The sequence below is a fragment of the Leptonychotes weddellii genome, chromosome 7 (assembly GCF_054177405.1).
Source record: "Leptonychotes weddellii isolate Sample4059 chromosome 7, ASM5417740v2, whole genome shotgun sequence".
Classification (NCBI taxonomy): domain Eukaryota; kingdom Metazoa; phylum Chordata; class Mammalia; order Carnivora; family Phocidae; genus Leptonychotes; species Leptonychotes weddellii.
This window is the reverse complement of record NC_138375.1, coordinates 126,753,731-126,767,116: the sequence shown is the minus strand read 5'-3', so window position 1 is coordinate 126,767,116 and position 13,386 is coordinate 126,753,731. Positions and strand designations below refer to the sequence as shown.

At 46.9% G+C, this 13,386-nt stretch overlaps 1 protein-coding gene across 2 annotated transcripts in view; it reads left to right on the top strand.

Moving 5' to 3' along the window:
- The window catches only part of TNFAIP8 (TNF alpha induced protein 8), a 101,899-nt gene that overhangs the window by 39,042 nt on the left and 49,471 nt on the right, over positions 1–13,386 (top strand). Inside the window, exon 2 of one of the 2 annotated variants that reach the window (XM_081827207.1) lies at positions 12,452–12,623. The exons of the other annotated variant lie outside the window; for it this stretch is intronic. Within the exon in view, the coding sequence (XP_081683333.1) occupies positions 12,611–12,623 (13 nt within the window). The 5' untranslated portion in view covers positions 12,452–12,610. The remainder of the gene's footprint in view (positions 1–12,451; positions 12,624–13,386) is intronic. 2 annotated transcript variants of the gene reach the window in all.

Genomic DNA, 13,386 nt, shown 5'->3' with positions numbered 1-13,386 from the left:
AAGAACCAGCACTTTAGTATAGTGGGGGCTCTTAACCAGGGGCAGTTTGCCTCTCCCAGTCCCACCCCTCACCCAGGGGACCTTTGGCAGTATCTGGAGATATTTTTGGTTGTCACAACTAGGGGAAGGGTATGTTACTGGTATCTAGTGTGTAGATGCTGCTTAACATCTAACAATGCCCGGGACAGCTCCACCATGACAAATAATTGTCAGGCTCAAAATGTCAGGAGTCCTGAGGTTGAGAAACAGTGCTCTAGAATATTCAGACTTAAAATATAGGATACGCCAGAGCAATGTATATGCCCACGGTGAGGAAATCACAGCACGGAGAGGTTTACATTTTTGGCCTCCCACGAAGATGAGGAAAGGGGATGGCTTCGTGAATGCCTCTCCCCCTTGAGTCCCCTCCACGCCTCCTGTCACGGTGGTCTGATGATGTGCTCCTCATCTGCCTTTGTAGCTGGTGCACCTCCTGGTTCTGATTTTTGGGGCAGGATCTCTTCCTGGGGTTCCACGAGTTGATTGTTCTTGAATGGCTTGGAAGAAGACCAAAGTTAGGAAAATTAAACCCATAAAAATTAGCCAAAATAAATGATTTTAAAATAAGCCTGTGAGTCGCTTGTTTTTTTAATATGAAGTTTTCTAAAGTGAGGGCGTAAACCATTTGAAAGTGGTTATGCATGGGCTATAAAAAAAAGTCTGATTTTATGTGCTGTTAAGAGTTCTTTGGCTTTTTCTTTCCTTTCCACTGGAAAAGAGGAGGCTAGGAAAGGCATTTTTTGATTTTAGCACAGTATAGTTTTCTTTGATTTTTGAGACATTCTGAAATACTTTTATAACAGGTTAACTTTAACCTATATTTATTATATTGAATCATTAATTCAGTTAATTCAATTATATTGAATCATTAATCTCATGAACTCTGTCTTACTCTGGACACGTCCAAGTTTCCAGAGTGTGACATGCTAAAAGATCTTTGCCATAAATAAGTTGTTTTTGTGTTTGTATACACTTGTGAAGTTTAAAGTATTTAGTTAAGGAGAGCCTGGGTGGCTCAGTCAGTTGAGTGTCTGCCTTTGACTCAGGTCATGATCCCAGGGTCCTGGGCTCTCTGCTCAGCGGGGAACCTGCTTCTCCCTCTCCTTCTGCCTACTTGTGCGCTCTCTCTCTGTCAAATAAATAAATGAAATCTTAAAAAAAAATAAAGTGTTTAGCTGAGGCAGTGAATTTTAATATTGAATATGCATATAACATATTACATATACTCAAAACTGTGTTTCTAAAAACTAACGAAAGTGGATAGTTAGGGCTCTTGAAGTTGCCCTAACTCATAATAAGATCGATTCATTGATCTTATTATGCAGGGGGTTGACTGAGGATTCTTTTTTTGTTTTTATTTTGTTCCTTAAAGAGATTTCAAGTGGTAGCTTTAATGTTCTACCTCAACCGCATCAAACTTTTGTTCTAGAATTCAATTCATGTGTATGAATCTGGGGTTATAGTCGTTTTTCAGTTTTCTCCTAGGTTTTGTTTTTTTTCCTATTGCATAAACTGTGACTCCAGTGTAATGCAGTTTGTTTATTCGGTAAACATTTCAAGCCCCACTATGTGCATTTTGCATTAATTAGTATAATAGCTTTAAAACTTGGTTAGCCTAGTTTAGTGTAACTTGAGGCACTAAGCCAATACTCTTGTGTGCTGTGTACCTTTTACACCTACTGGCTGGAATGTTTTAAATTAAGGCTAGAAGAGTAACAGCTCCTGTGATATTTGGCGTGAATATTCCAAACTTCAGGGTTGGAATAACATACCCTGTTTCTTCATTGAGTTTTAGCAATGACTCCCTCATCCAAGCCTAGTTTTTGTAGCTGTGCTTTTAACTTAATTTATAATTGCATTTTTGGAGGTTCTCTTTGCATATGTAAACATTCAAGTTTTTCCTCTGCCTTTGAGGTTTTGTTGTATGAAGTATGTAGGAAATTAATCCACGCTTATGGTATAGAGATTTTTTTCCCTAAAATTCAAGTGTCATGTGAACCAATACAAAGTTGGCTTAATAACAGGTGTGCTTATAATAATCGGTCAGATATTCTCCTACCTGAGGGTCTGAGTGAGTGTCCCATATGTGGGCGTGTGTGTGTTTGTCTCTGTTGCGGGGGTTGTTGTTCTCTGAGATTAGGGTCAGAATGGGAGGATGAGAATCAATTTAGTGCTTAAGGACCAAGTAGAGCCAACCCAAATCTTGAATTACAAGTAGCCTGGAGCCATTTTGGTTTCTTAGAAACCAGGATTATTGTGGGTTATTCGTATATATATGGGTATAACTTTTATTTTGGTATGTTTGTCTATACCTTTATCCTATTGAAGATCAACTAGGTCAGTGGGTAGCCCCTGTCTAGATATTTCCTGGAACAGGGACCCGTTTGTCCATGCATGTAAAAAGAACTGATTTTCAGGTGCAGGGAATGAAGGATGTAAAGGGTGGGGCGAGAGTTTGTAGTTGAAAATGTTTGAAAGGCATAGACGAGCAAGCAGACACGTTCTGTATATCCTGAAGGCACATAACCAGAGCCAGTGGATCGAAATATGGAAAAACAGATTCTAGCTCATTTCAGGGAGTGTCCAAAGAGTTCATGAACCATGGGTTGGTGAAGGGTAGGGGTGGATGGAGTGAAGAACTGTAGGAATTCCCTTCCAGTGGCGGTCATCAGGAAGACCATGAATGGGATTGGACCTGATGATCTTTAAGTTCCTTTCCAGTCTAGCCATTCTGCGAATTTTAGGACATATTACATCCCCTGAAAAGTAGAGAGTGAAGACACCAGCATTTGAAGGGGAATTTCAGATTTGAGAGTTCAGGCTGCCTAATGGTTTTTTCTCTCCAGCTTCTTTAAGTCCTCCTGCAATTATACCCCCTCCTTGCCAACATCAGCTTCTTTTTCCATTTGGGAACATCCTCATCAGCATCAGAACATGCCTTTTTATCTACTGCCTTGAAAGGCAAATGACAAACAAAATTCCTGGAACCCAGAGTAGTAACCTGCCAGTTCCCTCTGGGCTTCTCTGCTCTCCAGCTGTGGTGGAAACCCCAAAAAAGTTGTCTCTGATTACGGCCTCCCCTTCTTGGTGCCCCTTCTCACCCCTCCACTCTCCAAAACCAGAGACCTCCTTTTTAACAAATCCCATGGCCGCTTCCCCATCCTCATAGCCTCTGCCATATTCTGCATCATCCATCCCTCCCTCTTCTTAAACCGTCTTCTTGACTTGGCTTCCTCTTTTCCACTTCACCTCAGTAACCTCCCCTTTGGAGGCTCTCTACATTCTGAAGTGCTCCAGCTCCGTCCTTGGCTCTTCTCCACACTCTCTGGGCAGTGGTTCTTAACCTGGCTTGGGCTGCGAAAAATGCGGGGGGTGGGTAGGTCCTCTTTTTTTTTTTTTTAAGATTTTTTTATTTTATTTATTTATTTGAGAGAGCGAGAATGAGAGAGAGAGAGTACACGAGAGGGGGCAGGCTCCTCGCTGAGCAGGGAGCCCGATGCGGGACTTGATCCAGGGACTCCAGGATCATGACCTGAGCCGAAGGCAATCGCTTAACCAACTGAGCCACCCAGGCGCCCGGGTAGGTCCTCTTTAATTAATCCAGAATCCCCAGGGAAAGACCATGAACATCAGTCATTAAAATGTTGTTTTGTTTGTTTGTTTTTGTTACTAATGTGTGGCCAGGATTGAGAATCCAGGTGATTTATCTAGTCCCATGGAATCAATACCAAATACCAGCTAATGACTCCCAATTAATGTATGTATAATTCATCTTTTCTAGATGCTAGACTCAATTATGCTCTTGTCTGTTTTACACTTCCTGTAGGGATACGCACCTTCACTTCACCCGCTCCCTCCGGCCCCCCAAACCTGCTCCTCCCCTGGCTTTGCCCTTCTCAATCAACACATTGGATATACAGCTCTCAATCTCAAAGCCTAGGTGACCTCTTAAGTCCCTCTCCTCCTTCCCTTGGGGCTACACAGCTGATCTAAGAGGAAGTCCTGTCCATTTTCCTTGGTGATCTACTCTCCTGGTTATCTTCTTGCTTCTCTTTCTGTTCCCTTTCATCTCCTTTGCAGCCCCCTCCCTCTTCTTTGTCCCTTCAGTGTTGGCCTTAGTTTGACTTTTCTGCTGTTCTTCTCATTCCACTCTCTTCCTTGATCATCCTACGCGTTCCTGAGCCTTCAGATTCCCTCTATGGCAATGACATCCCAATGTATATTTCAAGCCCAATCTCTCGTCCAGGTTCTAGACCTGCATGTCCAGCTGTGGAGTGTTCAGCAGCACTAGGCAACTCAATTTCAATGTGAAATGAGGTGAACTTACCCTCTCTGCCAGTTTCCTCCCAGTGAATTATGCAGTTGAATATCCCAAAATCTGCAAGGCGTCTCCCTCTGCCTCGTCTGTTTGCCCCATCCGTTGCCACTGTGATCAATATTGCCAATATGAAATAGTTGTAGAATCTGTACACTGCTTGTCAGCAGGCTGTTCCTGTTGGAATTTCTGCCTCCCTCCTTCCACACCCCCCATCCCATCACCCGAATACATGCACATGACCTCCTCTGGCCCCTTGTTTATCATGAATCCTTAGGGCTACCATGGGGCACAGGAAGACCTCAATAAATATTTGTTGAATACGTGTGGGAAGGCAGTAGCTCTGGATGGTAATCACCACCCATCTTCCAGTTGTGATTTACCTTGCCTTAAAAACTGAAAGGTTTCCAGAGTCGAAAATTTCTGTTTTGTCGAATAGTCCATATGGGTTTCCCTCAGCTCCATAGTTTCCAGGGGATTATTTAAAAAAAAAAAAAAAAAAAATGGAACTAAGAGAAGTAGGTGGGCGTCGGCTAGCCAATCATTCGCACTCTGTGCTCTTTGAATGGCCATGGAGGGCTGAGCTTGGGAGGCTGGCCAAACCACCTTCATGACCCAGGGAGGCAGGGAGGCAGACTGGCTGTGGCTGGAGCCTCTGCAGTGAGCTTTTTCAGCGTGGGCATGCAAAAGCCAGGATCCGAATGCCTGAGAAGTGCTGGGACTTGTCTGAACTGTTGATTGCATTTTCAAACCTGTTTGGGGAGGAGGAGGCTGGAACACAATGGCGTGCTTGGGTCTTATCTGCAGCCGATCTGACTGAAAAGGAACAGACAAGAACTTAATCGTGTTTAACCTGTAGGAACGTCCGGGGGACTTTCTCAGTCTCCGTTGCCATGATTCTAAAGGAGAACGGGGAAGGGTTTTTTTTCCTTTAGAAGGTTCGGGTCCGTGTTTCAGACTTCACCCTCAGGGCTGGGAGCTCCTGGGTGAGGTTTCCACGTCTCCGTCCTCTTCCAACTCCTATCTGTAACCTCTTCATGACAAGGCTTAGAAGGGCCAACAGTCAATGCTGAGTCAGAGGGATAAGCAAGAAGGGAATGACACACTTCCTGCCCTAAGTTCTAGGGAGTTTTTATGGTTTGTTTTTCTGTTTTGCTTTGAAGATTCCCTAAAAAGACAGAAGATCGCCCTGGCCCATCTTTGGGTCAGCCGCCTCTATTTATTTCTTGATCTCCTAGGATACCTACCCTGCTATGCCTCCTTGTTACTCAAAGGTGTTTTTTTGTTTGTTTGTTTATTACCAAAGCATCACATGCTTGTGCAGTATATTTATCAACTATCATTAAACCAAAAGAATGAAAAATGGGGGAGGAGGGGGAAGGTACTCCTTAATTTTACCACCCAGGAAAAAACGTCAGAGAATATCAATCCAGGCTTTTTCTGTACACCTCTATTTTTTTCTCTACAAAAATTATATGGTACTTAATAAAATTTCTTTTATCTATTGCTTTGTAGGCTTTGCGAAGAGTTCTCACGTTATTAATTACTTGACACGATCGGTCTGAAAGACTGTGTATTATGTGCCATGATATGGACGTGCCATAATTCACTTAGCCCGTCCCCCAGACGGATACTCAGGCTGCTTTCAGCCTCTGGCGTTATTAGAACAGCACACAGCTCCCTCGGACTACAGCTGCCCACACTTGTCCCCGTTTCATTGGATGTAGTCCTGGAAGTGGTTCAAAGGACATGTGGAGTTTTCAGGTTTTGGTCTTTCCTGCCACCCCACCTTCCAGACATTGGTCCTGTTTTACGTTCTCACCATATAAAACTCTCACCATGTCCCATATGGCGCTGTCTATTCTGGCCTTTGCCTGGTTCCCATCTGCTTCTCACGCCCTTCTTCTTCCTCATGCTTCCAACAGGCAGCCCCACCACCCCCTTTCTGCTCCTTTCCCTGCAGCGTGCTAAGCTTGTCCTGTCTTGGGCTGGTGCACCTGGTCCTCCCGCCACCTGGCCTGCTCTTCCTCAGGCTCTTGGCACACTCCTCCCATGCCACCCCTGCCAGAGTGGTCTCCGTCACCACTCCCCGTTCATTTCCAGTCTGGCACCTCTCACCATCTGTCCTTCAATTATTTATGTGTTTTGTGGATTGCCGTCTCTTTCCCCCGTGGAATGTTAATTTCGTAGCTCAGGCAACCTCGTGTATTTTCCTTTGCGCTCTGTTCCCGGCGTCTCCGTCAGTACCTGGCATGCAGTAGGTGCTGGATAAATACAGGTGGGCGCTGTCGAATGAATGGAGAAATCTCCCTGCCGTCTACAAAAGGTACAGTGGAGTGCAGAGGAAATGGGGACAGCAGGGGCTGTCCCTTGAGGCAACATGTGCTGAATGCTATGCCAAAGCTTCCAGGTGGCACAGGGAGACAGGAGTGGGGGCTGACCTCTGGCTTCCAGCATCCTGCAGGGCTCGTGTGAGCTGAGCCTCAGGTCACTGGCCGTGGTCTGTGACTGAGGATGGTGGAAAGTTCATAGAGGCCGGGGAGTGCGGGTGAGTGGAGGTCCAGAGGGAGGACAGCAGGAAGCCGGCTGCGGCCAGGACTGGGGGCCACCCCGCGTCCCGTGCAGAGGATGACCTGTAAATGAGGCTATGCAAGCCCTTTTTAAACTCAGTTCTAGGCACAGATGGTGGGGTTAGGTGACGGAGCCGCACTCTGGGAAGATGTCCTGGGAGAGCAGCTAAGTGGAAGGAGCAGTTCCTGCCAGAGGATGAGGTCTGGCTGGAGGTGGGTGACAAGGAAGGCAGAAGGGGCATTTCAGAAGCGGGGGAACAGGAGGGCTTGGGGGCTGGTGGGAGGGGGAGCGAGGGGTCCACAGTGACACTGAGGTTTCCGGGCTGCATGGCCAATGGGTAGGTGAGATACGGAGCCCCAGAGGAGAAGCCGGTCCAGAGTGCGGGAGCATAGGATTTCAGTTGGGGTCTACCCCTCTGCTGTATGACTGAGCACTTTGGAGACTGAACCAGCTCATGGGCCCTCCCTTGCCCTGAAGGGCTTCGGGTGATGGGAAGAGAGAGGCAGGGGGGCCAGAAATAAGCCACAGGATAGCGGCCTCGGGCTCCCACGGCCCCCTTCTCCTCTGACGTGTGGCAGGAGCCGGTCCGTGTCAGCTTGCCGTGGGGTGAATTTGTTCCGTTGTGAGGCTGGGGAGGATGGGGTGGAGCAAAGCTGGCTTGTGTGTTGGCTGCATGGGCACGGCACTCTGGGTACAAATGTCACCCAGACCCGGGTGGCGTAGCGCGCTCGCCCTGCAAACGGTCAAACCTGATACGTGTTTTTCCTAAACGGAAAAATCTGAGAAACTGTGCTCGAGACACGCTGTCGTTTCTGATTACTCTCTAAACGGACAAGTTTCTGAAAGTTATGTTTTGTTTGTTTGTTTGTTTTAGGTTTGTAAATAACTGCGGGGGGTAAAACTGCATAATGACAGGGACGCCTGGGTGGCTCAGTCGGCGAAGCGTCTGCCTTTGGCTCAGCTCATGATCCCGGGGTCCTGGGATCGAGCCCCGCTTTGGGCTCCTTGCTCAGCAGAGAGTCTGCTTCTCCCTCCACCTGCTGCTCCCCCTGCTCGTGCTCTCTCTCTGACAAATAAATAAATAAAATCTTTTTTAAAAACTGCATAATGACAAAGCTGTCTATCCTCTAAAGGAGGAAGGACCAGTAGAACTGCTTGGTGGCGTTCCCTGGAAAGTTGTCTTTTCAAGAAACCAGCTTGTGTCACCTCTAAAACAAAGGCTTTGACAGAATCCACATGACAAGAACAGCAGAAGCACAGCGGGGAAGGCAGCAGGACTTGGTGAATGAGGGACCATCCGAGCCCAGAGAGGAATCCTCAGTGACCACGGGACAGGGTGGTAGTGGAAGGCAGAGAGGTTAAAAACACAGAGAAAAATAATCGGGTTAAAAACACAGAGAAAAATAATCGGGTTTGGCAGGGGAGGGATGCGGGGGAATTCAGCTCGGGAAATATCATATGTTGCATATTAACTAGAAATTCTAGAAATTTATAGAGAAATTGACTGTGCAATTGGAGAGTTTTTCTTGGCAAATAGAAAGTTTAATTAGCTTAGTGTTCTCTCGCTAGGGCTCATGCTCAGTTTCACAGGGAGGTTTGAAATGGAAGAATGCTAGAAAGTGTCAGGATTCCATTTATATTCGGTTCAGCAGAAAGTAAACCACATTCGAGTTCCAGCATATTTATTGCAGCAGACGCTCTGTTTTTTTTTTTTTTTTTTTACCTTGAAAATGCTGATCTAGCGTTTTCGTTGGTGGCATGGGTGTGAAGAGAGCCTGGAGCCTGTGTCTGAGGAAGACAGACATAAACGCTCCTTCTGGAGTCCTAGGGTCCGGTCCTCACTGCACTTGCCCTGTTTAACCAGCTAGCGATGTGATTTGGGGCACGACTTTCGGCTTCCTTGGGCTGCTTCCTTTTCCTTGCTTGTGCAAGAAGGTTGGATGATATTGGATGTCCTGCCAACACCGAAGTTCCATGAATTTCAAGAAAGAAAAGAGAAGGATGGTCTTCTTAGGTGGGGGAGGGGCTCTGAGTGGCATTGTATAAAATTTATGCTTAAAACATGGAAACAGATACGATGTGATAGAAAGGTCTGCCACCCACGCTTATTTTTTTACACAGCTCGTTCTGGGGGGAGGCTGTGAACGGCAGCAGACATGGTAACAGATTTGAGAAGTCACCCCCCGCCCCCAGTCCTGTCTCGGAAGCCATACTCATACCCGCTCATACTGTCTCACTCACTGTTCTCCTGGCTTTGAAAGGTGGGTTGCCAGGTGTTCCTTTTATCTTCTAGATGCTGAGCTGTTTGTGCTTTCTGTCTGGTCAACCAAGGACACTTTCGTGAATGTGATAGGAAGAGAGAAAGCCAGCAGATTCAGGGCAAGCCATACCTGGGTTCCTGGGCTGGCGTTGCACTGAGCAGGTGCATGTGTGGTGCTCGCTCTCCTCACCTGTAACCTGGGGATTGTGGCGCCCATCTCCTGGGGTTTCAGTGAGGAGGAGTGAACGTGGGGAAAGCATCATGCGTGCTTCCTGGCATCGAGAGGGTGCTTGACAGCAGTGGGATTTTCCCACTCTTGTCTAGGCATGAATCATGTGCTTCTTTGCCAATGCCAGGCATCCCTGGGTGAGAGAGGGTGGGTCTGACTACCTGCTGTCTCCGTGGCAGCATCTGTGAGATGCTTCTAGAGCACCTTGCCAAGCTCAGGCACTGACTCTCCTGGAATGACTCCCACTCAGCCCGCTTTCTTCCCTGCTCTGCCCGGGACTTCTTCATCCTTGAAGAAGAGCAGAGGGACAAAGAGAAGCAAGTCAAATTGAGGAAGAGGCTCTGGTGCGGGCCATGGTTTTCGGGAGGCCACCGAAAGAGTTGAGGTGGCTGGAGGAGGCAGAAAAGAGGAGGTCTGGAGAGGCCCTAAAGGGTGGGGAGGGGATTAGCCCTCTTCTTGGGGGCCATGACGGTATACCCTAGGGACTAGGGAGCATCTTGGAAATGCCAGAGCGGGAAGGTCAAGGTGTTTTGCAGACATCTCCAGTTCTGTCTCTAAGGCTGTACAATCAGATGAAGTAAACAGAAGCAGGTATCTTGCTCATGCAGGCACAAATTTCACAATTGTTGTGGAGATTTTGTTGAACATGCAGCCGATAAGGATGTGGGTAACTGTCAGGCAGTATTTTTCTTGGGGTACGTAAAACGCAGTCGATGAAACTAGGCCAGAGAGAGTGTGCGCTCTGGAGATGGTTCTGGGAGGGTAGGGCTTGCAACGTCCTGTTAGCTCTGCTGCTCAACCTCTTTTGCTCTGCCAGTCTCTGTGGAAACTGGGATTGCCACCCACTTTCCCTGGGTGTAGGGACCGTGGAAGGTGATTGGGGGAGGTGGGTTGCTGAGCTGTGCTCCCCAGAAAAGACAGCCAGGTGCATTCCTGAGCACAAACCGCCTTAGCACAGCTGAATCTGGACCGATTCCTCGGTCAGTGGGCCACCAGGCCTGGAGCGCCTGTGAGGACCCTGCCGCCATGTTGGCGGCTATTTTCTGTGATGCTGGAGGCCCCCTCCTCCAGTCTTCCCTTCCCAGGCCTTCACGGTGCAGCTCCACCCTCCCCTGCTGTAGTGGACAGACTGGTTGTTGGTAGCCACCTAGCCACGCATTTACCACCGAGGCCCCATTTTAAGGAAATGTGAGAGACCAGTTCTTCCGTTTAGATGGGGCATTTTACACTGTGTAACTTGGAATCGCCAATGGGTTAGGGTTTGCAAGGTCATAGTAATTCTGAATCTTGTCCTTCCGAGACGAGGAGCGTAGTCTCTCGGCACCTCCTGTGACCCTTAGTCTCTGATGACGTTGTCATAGCCTGAAGGGGCCCCTGAGAATTTGGGGAGATGACACAAGGAACGCATAAGGATGGTTTCTCAGATGTAAGCTTCATGAGTTAGTCACATGATAACGTAGGCTGCAGACGCATAAGAAATGGATAATGTATTTGTAAAGTGATGTGGATCTGGTATCTCTTTCAGCCTCCTTCCCGAATCAGCAGTAGGCGTTTGGTTTATAATTCAGGTCAACAATAATGCTTGTTGCTCTTTGAGCCCTCGCTGTGCATCAGGCAAGGTGTTATTTGCTTCCCATGGTTCTCTTTACATCCTGAGAGCAATTCTATGAGGTAGATGATGTTATTCGCATTTGACAACAGAATAAAATTGCTCAGAGAGGTGACGTAACTTGCAATTCTATCAAACCAGGAAGTGGCGTAGATGGAATATGAACCAGGACCAGTAGACTCCAGAGTATTTGCCCATTGCTTCCCACTTGGTGTGTGTTGTGCTGAGTACCTGGTAGCCTCGGGACAGTGTCATTGCTATGGAGAATAAAAATAAAATCAAGAAACTTACCATGTAGTTGAGGATAAGATGGATAGACCACTAAAGATAATTCACGGACAACTGTGATAGGTACCCAGAAAGTCTTACCAGGGAAATTCAAGGGAGGTGCCAGGGGGGTTTAAGGGGGAAGCTGAGATCCTACATAGCTGGTTGGGACAAAGTGTTCATAGAGGCGGTGCCCTTGGAAGTGGGCCTTGCAGGACTGGTAGAATCTTGCCCAGTGGGGATGAATAAGGGAACAGTTTGTGGGTGGTGATGATTGTCAGATGCTCAGGTAAATCGGCAAGCTTCTGAAGAGACTATTAGATCGTATATACGCATATATCTTTTTTTTTTTAAAGATTTTATTTATTTATTTGACAGAGACACAGCGAGAGCAGGAACACAAGCAGGGGGAGTGGGAGAGGGAGAAGCAGGCTTCCCGCTGAGCAGGGAGCCTGATGTGGGGCTCGATCCCAGGACCCTGGGATCATGACCTGAGCCGAAGGCAGATGCTTAACGACTGAGCCACCCGGGCACCCCTACGCATTTATCTTTCTGTATGGATATGTGTGTATTGTGTACGCCTGGATACAGTCACATTCTTTATAAAGCCCTTATACTCTTTTCAAAAGTGAAAGGCTAATGGTTTTCCGTCGCAGCATTGTCCAAACTCTGTTCTCTACTTCTGAGAACCAGAATACCTCTGAGCAGTAGTTACTATGAATAGACATTCATGTTTATACTGGCCAGGTAGGAATGAAGAGCTTTTTTGATTTTTTTTTTTCCCCCAGGCAGCATCTATGATTGGAGCTGCTCCTTTTTTTTTTTGAGTGTCGGCTCCTGTTTTCTAGCATGTTGAAACGTTAAGACTTCCTGTGTCTGCTTGATTTTGGAAACACCTCCTGTTTGCCTGTCACGGGTAATCGCTGTGTTTCTGTGGAGCCCTCATTTATGGGGAACAAATGGAGACAGCAACCGGTCTCTCCCCATTGTGGATGTGGGGACCTCTCTGGATTCACAGTGAAAGGCTACCTAATGCATTCTACTACAGGAGACAAAACCCAGCTCCCAGAATAACAAGCAAGGCAACTTTGGAAAGTGACTCTCGGTGACCAGTGTCTTTTGTGTGTTTGCTAAGCGTGCGGTGAATTTTTTTCTTTTAAGGATGGTATAAATTCTTGGGAATTATTCTCGGGGAAGACTGACTCTTCCTGAAGGCGATACGTAGAATCCGTATCAACAGGGTGGCTGTGTACGTTCCTCCAGGCCGTGTGACGACCAAGACACCGTGAAGCTGTCCTCCTGACCGAGGACCGGGGGAAAATGCTGAAACTAGGTGAGTTCGAACGGCCCTCAGACTCACATTCACATGACTCAGGAACATGGTGTTGCTGTCTGCAAGGGAGTAGCATTCAGGCGTGGCTTTAAAGTGTTTGTGTCAAACATATCACTGCTTTTCTTTTCTGTGACTGGGTGTGGGGACCTGGTGCTAAGCTGAGGGAGGTACGACTGTTGTGGGTGGAAAAAATGGCATCTGAAGTTTGCATGGAGATTGTGACTGTCTGTAAACAAATGAAGGATCAAAATGCTTCAGAAATGGGACTCTGACAAGATTGGAGAGTTGTTTCCCTTAAAGTTTCTCCTTTTTACATTTTCCATGTGTTTGTTAACTGTAAGATGTCTCTGGGTCCCAGTGCGTCGGCAGTGACCTGCAAACATGGGGGTGTTTGTTTCTATTCTCTTGTTGTGTAGATGTTGCTCAGAATACTATTCTCCCTAACAGCCAATAAGCAATTTCACTCAACAGATACGTGGGCTTTTGTACTTTTAAAACATGTGTGGGGCTTGTTTTCAGCCGTTGTTAAAGCTTCTACAAGTACACTTAATTTTTTTTTTATTCTTATGTTAATCCCCATACATTACATCATTAGTTTTAGATGTAGTGTTCCATGATTCATTGCTTGTTATGCCCTTGACACTTTTGAAGGTCACAGGGCAGTTATTTGAAAGAGTACTCCTCAATTTGGGATTGCCTGCCCTTTTGTCATGATGAGATTCAGGTTATGTGTCTTCGGCGGGGACGCCCCTGAAATGCTGCT